The 15332-nt window shown below is 35.1% G+C and overlaps 1 protein-coding gene across 3 annotated transcripts in view; it reads left to right on the top strand.

Moving 5' to 3' along the window:
* The window catches only part of Mdga2 (MAM domain containing glycosylphosphatidylinositol anchor 2), a 736020-nt gene that overhangs the window by 633687 nt on the left and 87001 nt on the right, over positions 1–15332 (top strand). For all 3 annotated transcript variants that reach the window (XR_781932.3, XM_010632607.3, XM_010632608.3), the window contains one exon: positions 13953–14101. Coding sequence is in view for 2 of the 3 variants with exons in the window: in XM_010632607.3 (XP_010630909.1) it covers positions 13953–14101 (149 nt within the window). In the remaining variant the exon portion in view is untranslated. The remainder of the gene's footprint in view (positions 1–13952; positions 14102–15332) is intronic.

Here is a 15332-nt window from a genome sequence, read left to right as displayed (position 1 = left end):
TATACATATATATATATATATATTGGCTTATTATTGTCATGTTATTGTTCTGTTTCTGGCTCTTTTTAATTTTTACTGCTCTCCCTTTAGTTTCTTGCCTTGCTTAATTGATTTGCTCCGTTGGGTCCCATGGTGTTATGACCTTTATTGTCTTTTTACAGCATATTGTTTAGAATTGTTTGGAGTGCTAATTTGGTATTCATGAAGTTTCTCAGGCGTTCTTTGTCATAAAAGTATCTTATTTCCCCATACATTTTAAAAGAGAGTTTTGCAGGGTACATAAGTCTAGATTTGGAGGTTGTTTTCTCTTAGATCTTGAAATACCTCACTTCAAGCTCTCCTTGACATGAGTGTTTGTGTTGAAAGTCTGCTGTGATTCTGATGGGCTTTACTTTGCATGTGATTTGTTTCTTATCTCTAACTGCTTTCAGTATTTTATTCTTCTGTTGAGTTTCTGGGATTGTGACTATTATATGTCTAGGTGTAGATTTTATTTTTTGATCATGGCTAATTGGAGTCTAATATGCCTCACTTACTTGTATGTCAAATTCTTCCCCTCTGTTTGGGATGTTTTCTGTCATTAATTCTGTGAACAGTTTTTTAAGTCATTTATTCTTTTTCCTGATACTTCTTGGATTTCTGTCAGTCTTATGTTATTCTTATTTGCATCATCTAGGAGTTGTTGGATTGATTTCTCATGATCCCTTACTAACTCAGGTCCTTGCTCTTGCAAGGCAGGCCAATGAACTGCTGAGCTAAATCGCTGGCCCCACCCTTACTATTTTTAAGAGATCTCTCTTTTCACTAACTTCAATCCTATCTTCTATATCTGAAATTCTATCTTCACATTCATGCATTCTGCTGCGAATGCTATTGACAGAATTTTTAATCTCCTGGATATCTGTTTGAATTTGTTTCATGGATTCCATTTCTTTCCTATGCTGGGCATTCATGGTTTCTATTTCTTTCATATGCTGGGCATTCATGGCTTCTATCATGGTCCTGAGCTCATCTGACTTTTTGTCTCTTTCTGTTTTATAGTCTTTAATTATGTCTTTAATTGTGCTCACCATCTCTGTGGTTATCTGGGAAATTATTCTGTTTTGAATTTTTCCTAGAGCCTGATTGATCTGTTTTGTTACTTTCTGTGCTATGAGTTCAAGGTGTCCCGGTGGTTGATTGTCAGACTTTTCCACCTCATTTTCCCTAGAGTTTTCCTTTGGTGAACAGGAAGTCAGCATTTGTGGCTTGATTGAGTATTTTCTCATTTTTATTTTTGTTGTTGGGCTGTCCTTACTTTAATTCATGGGTTAGTGCTTTGATCTTCTCGATATAGCTGCTCTTTAGGTTTTGAGTCTCTAATGACTCAGAGACACCCTCATTTTCATAATATCAGAAAGGACAATCAATTAAATCAATCAAAACCCTTTAGCCCAATTGATACAATCAGCAACACAGTAGCATCAAGGACAGCTTAGAAATTTACAATTTGTAGTGGTTATTAATCTATCACTTTTAAATATATGAATTAAATAAAAATTGAGGACCAGCCCAAAATATGTTTATAGTGAATAAACTGTTCAATATAGCAACTTTATCCCTCAGGATAGGGACTTAGTAGGAGTTGGGAGGATAGGAAGAAATAGGTAAAAGAATAGGAGAGGGTGTCAAGTGAAGCCAGATCATTCAAACTCTAGGAAACTGTTGAAGAGAAGAGGGTAAGACATAGTACAATAACAAAGACAAGAGTAGAATAATTTAACAGTAATAGGGAAGCTATAAATTGTACTCAACTTTATTAATGACAAATGAGCAAAGGAAAAAGAGAGAAGAAAAGAAAAAGAAAGAAATCTAAATTAGGAAAGCAACAGGAACAAAAAAGGAGATGAAGAATAATGTGGGGGAGCAAGAGACTGAGTGGGAAATAGAAGAAAGAAGAAAGGAAGAATTTGCAGAATGAGAAAAAAATGAAATTTTAAAAATTGAAATTAAAAATAAGAGGAAAAGAAGGAAAAAAAAAATTGAAGAGCCTCTTTCAGGGTATCTCTGCTGTCACAACAGACAACGTGGGCAGCAATGTGCAGAACTAAGTCAATTAGTCTCAGCTACCCAATGGCAGACCTCTGAGATTCAGGCTGAATTCTGGCTGTAAGGCCCAAGTTGAGCTCTGCAGGGTTGAACTCTGCAAGGTTCTACTGCAGGTTCCCACTGCCCTTCCCCTGAAGATAGTACAAGTTCTGATGAAAGGTGGTGATCCCTCCAACTTACCAACTATGGAGGCCTTCATTGCTGTTGTTCACTTCTGTTCTGTCTTCTGGAGCTCAGTTAAATGGCTTTTATGGCCACCTGTGCCTCTGCAGTGTGGATCCAGGTACCAGCACAACCAGGAGGCCCAAGAGCATGGGATGAGGGTGGTGGCAGAATGTTGCAGAAGTGCCCATACAGCTGGAGGGTCCTCAGCAGTCTGCTCTGATGAAGGCCCGGGGAACTGGATATGGGGAGCAGCGAGTTCCCTGCATGGCTATGTGGTCCTCACTGGTCTGCACCAATGAAGGCCTGGGTGCTGGAGGTCCACAGTAAATTCACTTAATATGATTTGAAGTCATTTATGAATGTGTGGCTATTTGAAAAATATAAACCTTCCCAGTCTATTTTTTGCATCATTTTTTTCCTCCTTTGCATTTTAAGTATTTGTGAAAGAAAGAGTTACTGAAATGAATATTGCAAATTACAATAACAGTGGTCAGTTTTGAAGATAATGTCAACTCATTTTTTAAATTTAATGAAATTTGCGTTTACCTGATCACCCTCCCATATTATATCATCTTAGACTATATGTATTTATAAACATGTGCTCGTCTGAAGCAATTATTAAGTCAGATGCTGTTTATGTATTTACATTACTTAAAACATATATTCATTGAAAGTTAAGACATGAAGCAAACCTTCGTTTTATTTATTTTAGTTATCAAGTTAACTTATTAATTAAAAATGATGTACATAAGCCAGGTGTGGTGGTGCACTTGGGAGGCTAAAGCAGGAGGATCACTGTGAGTTTGAGACCAATCTGGGCCACATAGTGAGTTCCAGTTCAGTCTCAACTACATAGTAAGACCCTGTCTCAAAAAAAAAAAAAATGACGTACATATCTTTCAGTCACTGTATAATTTAGTTTGTCATTTACCCTAACCAAATGAGATATATTGTCAAAACAAGCTCAAATAAATTATAGGTCTTTACAAACTTCACTTCTAATGCAAAGGAGCTAGATATACAAGGAAAAAAATTGCCCTACATCTAAACATGTATATCTAAGAGGTCCCCAATCCAACCTACACAGTTTCTTAATATTTGTTTTCATTTTGGAGTGTTAGGTGGGATATGACTGGGAAATATACTCAGTTCATGTTAGGCTAGGTAATTCAGGCTTGGAGTACTGCAATGTTTATCCTTTTTTGGACAAATAGATTCTACATGGCTCCACTCTTCATAATAGCTGAGGCTCCTAAAAATATGAATTGCATATGTTTTTAAATTAAGCAATTTGATGTATAAGTGGAGCCTAATAAAGCCATTTTTAGATCATAACAGTATACACTGAATTCTCAGATAGAAGCTCAATGACTGAATACTGCACATTGCCAACTCTTAACATCTGCACACGAACACAGCTCAGCAAATGATAGTGCATGAGCCAAACTCAGCCTGCAAAAAGTTTTTGTGTGGTCTGTGAGCTAACATAATGATCTTTACATGGTATTTTTTTAATAGGCAAAATTAAAAAGATGAATGATAATTCAGTACTTGTGAAGTGTATACAAAATTTACATGTCTGTGTCCATAAATCTTACTGAATTTAAGCATAGCCAGTCAGGATTATCCAAAGCGTCTCTTCCTGTGGTGGCATAGTTGCATAGTTGTGCCAGATCCTATGTTGTAGCTCATCTTTTAAAGGGCAATATATTCACTATTGGACCTTTTACAGAAAAAAAAGTGTGGTGAAGCCTCATTTAGAAGGTTGTCAAAATTAAGATAAGCCCAAACATCCTTGAGGAGACAAAGTGTAAGTTACAGAGCTGCTTGTTAATTTTTTCGTTCCTGGTATGGATTTGTATTATTAATGTGACCTTCCTTAATCTCTCTACATAATGTCTTCAACTACAATCAGTGGTACAGACATATAAGTACTCAGTAACTTTTGCACAATGACCCTATTTTATTTTCTCTTTGAAAAAACCAACCAAACTTTTTCATTGTTGGACTAGCATTGCTAAAAACACAGAAATGACTAAGGAAAACTCCACTTGATCAGAAGTGTTACATCTATTTAACAGATCTAATTAAATGCAAAAATGGTTCTCTTTACAGACCTCATCAATTATAGTGCAATTCTCTTTTATAAACAAAATTTACCATAGGTTATAACTGAAACATTCAAATTATTCTGAAACAACAATTTTTTACTGGCTAAATCCATGAAAGGAGCACTTCAGTGAAAAATAAAAATCATTTCAGAGAAAATATTTTTAGAAATTGATTTTGTTTGGTTTTTTTGTTTTGTTTTGTTTATTTGTTTTTTGAGACAGGATCTTGCTGTTCAGTTTAGACTGGCCTTGAAGCCCAGGTCAGCTTTGAACTCATGACAATCCTCTTGCATCAGCCTCCCAAGTGCTAGGATTGCAGGTGTGCTCCACTATGCCCAGCTAGAAAACCTTGAAAATGATTAAATTTAGTACTGGATCCATTTGATGTTAAAAATCCTGCCCAGTTGTTTATTGTTTGGTACTGGATGTGCAAGCATGTACCTGTCAGTATCGATTGTCTGGTGACTTTCTGCCAGTTCCAGTCAAAGCAATTTGTTTGGTACTTGTGATTTCTGGTGCTTGTTGTGCCCCTCTAGCCAATTAAGGACAAGTACCAAGTCACCAATGTGCAGCATTGTAGCATGTATTCCTATTTACATTGTAAATGTAGCATAAATTGTTATTGTACAAGAAAGAATAACTAAAAGAAAGGAGGATAGTCATGAGTTAGGTATAAAAATGGGTAAGAATTGAAAAGTGAAGATGAATTGTAGCAGGAAAGCACTTTGGTTTGCGGGATCAAAGTGTGTGAAGATTCAAAAAAATTATTAGCAATTTGAGTCACTAAAATGTAAGCAAGAAAATTTAGTCAGAAAGATAAGTCCACTGATTTGTTTATTTTACAAGTACTGAGTGACAAGACTTTTCTTGGTGTGAAATGATGAATGGCATTACATGTTGCTGGAAAAAAATGGTGATGTTCACGAACAATAGATAATAGAGTAATCTGCAAATGCAAGAGAAAGAAGGCAAGTACAGGTGGGTATGGTTTCCTTTCATAAGTGAATTTAGTCATTCATCCCATCAAAGTTCAGGAAAAATGCCTCAAATATATCATCAGCTCATATTTGATAAAAGTATGTTTTGGTGACTATTTCACCAGTGATGCTAAAATTTGCTGTTTCTGTAGTGCTTTCTAGATAGTAAACAGAAGCAGTAACGTGACACAACGTGTTTTAAGTAAAATCAATTGTGAATAATGAAAACCCTATCTGTTTGCAGTTATAGTTTGGAAATGCATAACTTATAAGATAAATCATAATATTATATCAAACCAAAGGTACTTTCTTCCTGAGCAGATATAAATGTTTTCTATGGGGAGATCCTTGTTGTAAAGATTGACTTTAGTATCCATAGTTATACTATTTAACCAATCAAGACACCTGCACTCCAGGGCTATAAATTCTGAGGAAGTTCTTGAGTGCTAAAATACAGGCACTGAGCTGTTGCTTTCATGTGATACATACAGGCATGACTCTTGCAGAAGAAAATGCATTCTTGTAATGGATGAATCAAACCAGTGATGCAGCAATTTTAAAATAATGTGGTGACAATGACTGGTCATTTGAAAATATATTGGCTGTCCTAGTTGGAAAGACACAGTACAAATATAGACTTCTCCACAGCAAGCACACAAGCACTTCACCTAAATCACTTGGCTGGGTTATAAATTGTTAGACATGTCTCATTCTTTTAAGTGAACTTTAAACAACCTTTAACTGAGAAGTTTTGTGGTTGAGCTCACTGCTTCATTATTTACTTATTTTATTTCCTGCTCACATATTGGCACGTTATAACAGTTGAACACACTCTTGACGACACTCAATTTTATTGCTGCTAAAATAGTCCCTCATGTTAGGCACTGCTTACAATTTTTTAAAAAATTCCTTCACCATGTTAATTGATGGTCTTTCAAGTCAAATGAGAATAGGTAGAATCGATTAACTGGTAATACTTTCTTTATGACCTATGTCTAATTTGATCAGGGCTAATATTAACTATCATACAACTAAATGCCAAATAGAGACAAATACATTCTTTTTTATTTTCCTTTGACTTGGTAGAATTAAATAGTTTCCCTCAAAGTATGTTTCCTGCCCTCAGCTTTGTGATCAGAACGTTTACATGGCTTTGAATGATCAGAATAGGCTTCCAGAAGGACAGGACCCCTAGAGGTAATGGGAATCTTCACTCCTCTGCTGGAGCCAAGCGCATGAAGTCATTTTCCATCTCGGTTAGAAATTCCTGTACCCAGGCAGTGTGAAGTTTAGAAACTTAGGTGTCCACCCTATGTGATATGCACCCTCACTCCGGACATCAGCTTCTCACCGCCCTCCTAGTTGCATCCTTGTTTTGTAGATGATATCATCTTACTGGTTTCCTGCCTATTTGGAAAATTAGGACAAGGCTCATTTCTTTCTGTCAGTGTGTTCTTTTCTTTTAGAAAAATGCTTTTAAAAATCTTATTTTACTTTTGCACTGATAATAAAATTCTATATATTGATTGCAAATCACGTGATATTTTGAAGTATATTATACATTTTGGACTGACTAAATTGGGCTAATTAATATTTGCATAACATCATACAGTTCCTTTCTTTTCCTATTCATGTGACTCAGGTTTCATTAATTGACTTGAAGAAAAAGGAATGCTGATTCCAAACTTTTTTCTTCTTTATGGAGGAATGACAGCGATTTGGATACATTTTATTGTATAATATATCTAGCAGACTATCACGAATAATCTGGTTTAGACAACCTATGTATGTAAAAGTGTTATGACTCTGACCCCCCAATCGGCTTAACAAATGTTCAGCTTCTGCTAAAGATACACAGAGACAGACGCAATTCCTATGATTTTTAGAAAGCCTTTCTCAAAATCATCGCATGATCAGTGTTTATTTTCAGCTTGTCATAGATTTCAGTACCTAAAACCTCTTGGATCAATATACATTTGAGAAATTTACATTAGTTTTTTTTTTTTTAATTTTGGTAGTTTGCAAGAGTATTTTGGTGGTTTGCTGGCACCAGATTTTTCTCCCATTGGGTAATGAATATCGGGGGATACAGTAGAAAATATTTTCTCCCACTTCCATGAGTCCTGCTTAAAATAACTTCAGATTAACTGAACGCTAGGATGAATATTCAGCATCTTACAGATCAAACAAGATGTTTCAAAACTCATTACTGAGCTGTTCTGTCTTATTGAAGCGTGTGCCTTGTGTTAGCCATGTTAGCGATGCCAGTGACACTGTCTTCTTCAGTGGTACACACAGCTGCACTGCAAGAAGGATCCTGTGTGTTATTATACACCAGGCCCTGTGGTGGTTGTGAAAATGCTGTTTTGCTCCACATGTGATAATGTTATATTTTTTTCTCTTCTTTATCTTTCCATGAACCATTCTTATCTCTCTGAGAAATATCTTCTCTCCTAGTATGAATAAAAATGTCATATAACGCCCCCTTCCCTTAAAGCAAACTGCCTGCCTGCACCCCCGGCATGATTTTTGTCTTGCAGAAGTAAGAGTATTGATTATTCTTCCTACAAAGTCAGCGGTAGTTGTTTGCATTTCTTTATTGTATGACTGGAATTGTTTTAAGCACATTTAATCTGTAAAGTTTGCTACACGTTTCTATTATATGATGTCTGTTATTGGGGTTCTTGGCCTTCTTGATCACACACGATGGGACATTTTCTTGTTTCGTCACATTTGATTTTGAATTTGAGTTCACTGAAACTTGGTAGATTTGATTTGGCGGAGTTCACTGCACTCCAGGCTGAGTGCTTACCTTTCAGACAAATGTGAACTTAGCTCCCCTCAGATACCCCAGCAGTATCACTAGTTAAGGGTGTGTGTGAGTGTGTGTGTGTGTGTGTGTGTGTGTGTGTGTGTGTGTTAGCCCAAATATATTTGTTATCTTCCTATATTAGTGAGAGGGAATCTGAGGTGATATCTTTCATGGATTTTGGTTTTATGTAGTGCCCTTATTTCTAACTTTTCATCTTCCACTGGTACATTAACTGCATCTCTTTAGGTATAAAAATTCAAATCTTGGGGGTGCAAAGACCAGCAACACTTTTCTTTCTCCTCAAACTCTCATTAACTATCCTGTTTTCAGTTCTCTGTGTCTTGACCTCTAAGGAATTTCTTTTCTTGTTTGCAAGCTTAGAGACACATCTAAAAAAATATTTGGTATCATTTCATTCTCAAGCCAAAAGTTTAGGTTTGTTTTTTATCTTAGTTACTCTGTTGTACGAACAAGTATTTCACAGCTAGTTGATTCTGTGGGTTCTTCTTTTTCTGTATTGTAAAACCTGAGATAAAGCTGGGTTGATTTTATTTATTTGGATTTTGATCAGTGCCTTAATATCACTTCAATGAAGTAAGAAAATCGGGAGATATTTCTCACAGATGCAAACATACACTGTAAATCTTTTTTCTAAGGCAAATATAACATTTTTTTTTATCTTCCTACAACCTGTTTTCCAAAATGGCAAATGATTTCAAAAAGCAGACTGTGTGGTCTTGACTACAATTGTACCCTTTTCCTGTATTTACATTATTTAAATCAATTCATAAAGCCAAGTACATGTAAAATGTTTTAATATGAATAACTATTTTTAGTTTTTTTAGAACGATGCATAAATTATATTTTCAAACCTCAATTTAATCATTTTTAAAAGCCTTATTCAAAATAAAACACTGGTTTTTTTCTAAATTCTGTGCAATAAATTGAGTTACCCAATTTTTTATCCATATATTTTAGAATATTTTACAATCCAACTTTTATATATAATCATGCATAATGTACCTAAAAATTATTCCCTAGTTTAGATAGAGAAAGTAGTTCTAGGTCAGTTTATATAAAAAGATTTAAACTGGAGCAGTGCTGTATAAAAATAAAATTAGAATGTGAGAGTAAAAAATTGTCTTAGTATTATTGCTAGAAGTAGAAGAAAAGTGGCCAAAGAGAAGAAAAGTATTATGAAATCTTCCTCTGCTCAACCACCAGATGTCTCATTTGGTTAGTGGAACCTAACATTATTTTAAGATGCTGTCTTGGTATTAGTATGCTTCTTACAAATGTATGTAACTAAACATTAAATATAACTGACTCTAAAATCAGAGATCAAAATTGTATTTGTGCATTATAGGATTATAAGATATTCTATACATAATATACAAATGAAATCAAGTAGTTTTTCTTTTTAAGATTTTTTTGAAAAGAAAGTTCAGTAAAAATATCTTTTGAAATACAAACAAGCAAATCTATAATCATAATCACATAGGATTATTTCTGATCTAGCATTTATTAATAATCAAAAGTATTTATGCACTATTTAAATCTTTTTTTACTTCTAAAGTATGTAGTTATATTCAACTTTAAAAAGCCTTGTATCGCTTCTCGGCCTTTTGGCTAAGATCAAGTGTAAAAAGCCTTGTGTTTTGAATTTTATGAATCAGGAGCAAAATTTATAATAAACCTTATTGTATTTCATTATTCATTTATAATATCTTTCATATATCATCACCATCAACCGCCGTGTCCCTAAATTTCTTTATCTGTATTTTGAAATTTTCAATCTCTAACATACTTTGAATATTCCATAAAAATTTTCATATAGTAGATACACCACAACAGAGATATATTAATTTAAAAAAATATATTGGAAAAGATTTTAATAGTCTGCAATTAACTATAAAGATAATTACAGAAAGTTACAGTAAAATTTGATTAATTTGTAATGTTTAAATGAGGTTTAGATTGGAGGTTAATTATTTTACTGCCTTGAAAATAGGCGTTGGTAAATTCCTATCATTCAAAGAAAAAAAAAGATTGAGAAGGTCTTTTTTGTTAACTTCAGGGTCAAAGTGTTTAATAATCTTAAAAGTAGTCATTCAGATAAACAATTTTCCTGCTTGTATGGTGATTTGCATATATGAGGTGCAGCCAGTTAACCCCCTGGCAGCCAATGTGAAGTTCGTGGTCGAAGCACATCTGCTCACTGAAATGCTCGGAGTGTGGTTTCTTGGCATCATGCCGTCGTCCTGGGCCTCTGCCCCATTATCTGTCTCCTTTCATTCTTGCCTCTGTGACGCTGGCTCTTGGATCAAGCATGCTCCTGCCAGCCTCAGATAAAGAAAAAAAGGGCCAAAGAGATGTCTCGGGACTCTTGAACTATTTGTGACGTCTTCTGTTACACAGGATAGAAAGTTTATACTCTTTAAGCTACTTCAGAATTCACGATCTGCATTCCTTTGCTTCAGATAACCTAGGGTATTTATAATATATCTTGACTCTTTGGCCTTGCCTTAAAGATAAATTCATACGTATGCATACTTAATTGGGTGGAACATTATTCTTTACGATAAATGTATCATCTTTTCAGATAAATATTTTTACTAGGTCATGAGATAATTTATACATATTAGTTCATCTGGTTTAAGCCATATTTAATCTGAAATTAAAATAAGGTATCAAATACAACTTGACAATAAGCAAACATTTTATCACACCCTAATAATTCAAGAATAAGAGGTCCTTTCATGCCCGTATTTGGAATACTACTCATCTTAGCCCTGCTAAGTGGCTATTTATAATTGATTTTGACTAAATATCTCTACTGAAGGGAATTTATGGTCTATAAGCTAGGCCATTCCTTATTCAGAGATCATTGGTATAATATTTTAGCTTAATATTGCATGTTTCTGATAGACAGTATTTGTCTTATTTCATGGAGAAACTAACATTTAATCATAATTTTTCAACTCTTAGAAAAACATGTGCCCACTTTTTGAGAACTTTCTTTCATTTTCCAGGCTTAATATCTCCTATTTACCATTGTGATTCTTCTTGTTTTTCTTTGAATCTATCATTTTTCTTTGAATTTCTTTATTAAGAAAGCACTATTTGGGCTGGGGATTTAGCTCAGTGGTGCTGTGCCTGCTTCATAAGCGCAAGGTCCTGAGTTCAAGCTCTGGTACTAAAAAAAAAAGAAAAAGAAATCACTACTCAATGCGGACACTCATATCTATTGTGTTTCCTTCTTAGTTAAATAAAAAAGTAACTCCTACCTCCTACCTCATACATCCCATGGTGGGGGGAAAATCATGCCTCCTAGTCCCTTAATTTAGTCTAGATATAACCCTGCTGAAGAACAGCTCATTAATTCATTTTTAGGTATTAGATAATTTTGTTTCTTTGCTCTGTTTTGTTTAGTGGCACTAATTATCAAACCCAGGGCCTCATGTGTAGAGCAAAGTGCTTTACTACTGACCTACATCCCCAGCATAAAGTGCATATTTTAATCAGAATCCCTAGTTCTTTGTCTCTAGATACTAGCAAATGAATCTCCTCAATTACGTGTTGCAAAATTTGCTTTCCAAAACAAATTCTCACATATATTTTGGCTAATAATTCCTTCATTCAGTGCATTACTTTCCTCTCATTTGGACTTTTATGTGTTAAGAACGTGAACTTGTGTTATTACTTATTATTAAATAAAATTTAATGTGAGATAAAAGCATAAATAAAATGAGGTAATGACTTTTGTAGACACACTTTAAACGTGGAATTCTTTGCATAGGATGTTACTTCATTTCCCACTGAATTTATTCATAGAATTTTTTTTTTTTAATGCACACAGTATTGATGTAGGGGACTCTGCCATGTGTCACTATGGTTCAGATGCTTATTTATTGTATTTGATTTTAGTAGCAAACCTGTCAAACTCTGAATTCAATTCATCTGACAGTATTGGTGAAACTGCCCAGGGTAATAGAGACTATGGTTGCTGATCTTAGTGTTCCTTTAGTTATTTTCTAAGTTGTTATCGATCAGCTCCTCCGAATGATGGTGGATATGTCTTGACTGATGAAGACAGAAGCAAAACCAGATAAGAGATTGGTAAATATGGTGAGAAACCCTAGAACACATTGAATATTTAATCCAATTTTATAGAAGATGCCACAGAAAAGACACTGCGAGAGTGATGATAAGTGGACAGCTTATCACCTCATTCCGTGACAAGTGCAGACTTGAAAAGCTACTTGAAAAGTCTGAGAAGATGTAAACAATTTCTGTGAGGAGGTCACACCTCCTCATTCACTGTATCTCTAATTCCTTGTGTGGTACTTGGCATTTGTTAGGCTCTCGGGAAATATTGTTGAGTTATTCATGAAGTTTATTGTTAGTAATAATAGCCTATATTTTAGAATTTTTTGAATCAGATCTACTCTTCCAAATGGTTTGCAGAGCTTTCGTTTTGGACTTTGGGAGGGAAAATTTGACATGGTTTGTATATGTTGTGCAAATTAGATGCACTTAACATTTCTTTAAAAACCTAAGTAAAACCTCCTTTTATTTTGATCAAATTCTTTTATTTGGTCAACCTAAATAACAATGAGAGGGAGAGTTTCCTCAAAATAATGGTGTTTGGAAAGAGGAGAACATTGCAGTAAAAATGCGTATGCCGCATTGAACCACAACTGTACTGGAAGAGGCTGAGTCAAAAGCAAGCTTTAAAGGCAAGCCTAAAAGGATTTCATAAGATATTTTGAAAGTAACCCTTGGCTATAAGGATTAAAAGCAAGGCTGCCGTCAGTCCAAGACTAAACAGACAGTTGTGGGGCGGATGTCCTGAGAGAAGTGTTTTCTGTGTAAGTTTGCGGTGGTCTTTGTACAAGGTTGCAGTTGTGGTGTGTGTGCTCTATTGTGACTGTGTTTTAGGAACACTACATGGGAGCCCCCATTCGTAACTGTCTGTTTATTTATTCATTTATTTGGGGCCCCCGGGGCTAGACAAAAGTGCCTCCATTTTAATCCTGATGACTATTGCGGGTTTTAAACTTGCAGTTTATTCACCAAAGGCTCAGGTAAGGCAGAAATTTTAATTTTCACCATTTTTTTCAACAGAATTGATCATTCCCTTTCTAATACATACCTATGATCTCTAGGTAGCGCACTTTGTTTTGTTTTGCTTTCTTCTTATTCTCTGGTTTTTCATCTCTAACTTTGTGTGGTTCTTGTCTTTCACTATAACTCTGAACTGCGAAGTGCCCCAGTGTTCAGACCTTCGTCTTTTTCCATCTATCCGTCTTTCCTTGGTGATTTTATCCTTATGGTTTTAAATGTGCATGGTATCTACTTGCCTACAAGTTAAGAACTCCAATCTTGACTATTGCTGTATTCCAGACCAGCTATAGTTTATTGCATATTTGATGTTGCCGTTGACATCACTCAGTTGTTCAAATATCATTTTCTGAACTCCCTCCCCAATTTGATTCATCCACAGCTTTCCGTTTCAGTTAATAGGAATTTTATGCCTCAAATTGCTTAGGCCTCAAACCTTGGAGTCATTCTTGATTCTTCTCTTTTTTTACCCATTGTTCCTTCAAACAACCCTGCTTATGTTTACTCTCAAAACATACTCAGGCATTGATTAGATTTTTTAATGTGATTTTTCAAACAGGATAATTACCCATGGGACCTGCAGGAAGAACATCTAACAGGACCCACAGACAGTAACAAGTATTTTTAATGTCTTGGATGTCAACATTCACATTGAAGCGCCCTTTCTGTTTGCAGGAAAGGCCTATGCTCCAGAATTCTACTATGATACCTACAACCCTGTGTGGCAGAACCGGCATCGTGTTTATGCCTACAGTCTACAGTGGACGCAAATGAATCCCGACGCAGTGGATCGGATCGTTGCATATCGGTTGGGTATTCGGCAGGTGAGAGACATGTAATCAGTCCTTTTTTCTTTATCCTTTGTGATCTTCTGTGAATGCTTCGTTGCTATAATTTTTCTCATCATGCTGCGTGCACTGCAGAATGTATTTTCTAAGCCAACAATGATACTACTTTATATAAAGTACTCTTAATTACTTCCAGAACTTTGAAATAGATTTATAGATCTTTCTGTTATTACAGCAAAAGTTTTAAGGCAACACGTTTTGAGCCTTCTGACATCCTCATCACTACCGTTGCCCCCAGAGAAACTTCTGTCAGATATCCCCACACTTAACTACGTTGTGTAGTTGTTTGCTTTGTCTCTTAAGATTAGAAGTCTTAAATATCTTTAGTTTAAGGTATAAGAATGGTGCTTTAAAGTTACTTTAATATATCTGAAGAATATAAATACTTTAGTAAGTAAAAATAAATAATAAAGCATCATTTTTTACTGTAGCTTATTTTTTACAGGTCGTGTGGACACATTTGTATCTTTTTTTAAATGAACCATTTGTTTTTTGTTGATATAAATGACATTTTTGAAATTTTAATGTAGATTTTTCATTTTCCTTGTAGTCCCTTCGTGATAAAATATTATCTAGGTGTCTGCTTCAGCATTACGTTGCGATTCTGTATTATCTGCAGATGTTTTAAAGGATATGTTCCATTTCCGGAACTAAACCACAGAATAACATTTTTAGTTGAGATGGTGGAAAGGACAAAATTTGCTCGGGAAAAGGTTGATCAGCTTCCCTCCGCCCATTCGATTGTTCTTTCTGAAACCATTTTTTGTGAGGAAGAAGGAAAATAATGGCTGTAAGAAAGAACAGTTGAATGAATTGAGCAAACTTATAATAAAATATCTCTTAAAGCACACAGTCCAAATGAAGATGTATTGTAAACTGAGTATTCTGATACTTCCGGTGGAGCAATCTTTACAAAGTGAAAGAGCTTGTCCTGGTGAAGTGAAGACATCCGGCATTTCGTCATCCCTGCTTTCTTGTCTAAATGCTCACCAGTCATCCCTCTAGCAGTCCCCAGGGAACATTCGAAAGTCTTTCTCTCATTATGCCTCATTTACATGGACCCCTGGTAAATCTGAGTCTATCACAAATCCATATTGAAATTGATTATTCAGGGGCCAGGGATTTAGCTCAGTGGTGTGGCCGCCTGCCTTAAAAGCTGAAGGTCCAGAGTTCAATGCCCAGTACAAAAAAAAAAAAAAAAAAAGGT

Source organism: Fukomys damarensis, unplaced genomic scaffold, assembly GCF_012274545.1.
Source record: "Fukomys damarensis isolate Sample0158 unplaced genomic scaffold, DMR_v1.0_HiC HiC_scaffold_17, whole genome shotgun sequence".
NCBI classification, from domain to species: Eukaryota; Metazoa; Chordata; class Mammalia; order Rodentia; family Bathyergidae; genus Fukomys; species Fukomys damarensis.
The sequence above is the reverse complement of the archived record's forward strand: the minus strand, read 5'-3'. Positions and strand labels throughout refer to the sequence as shown.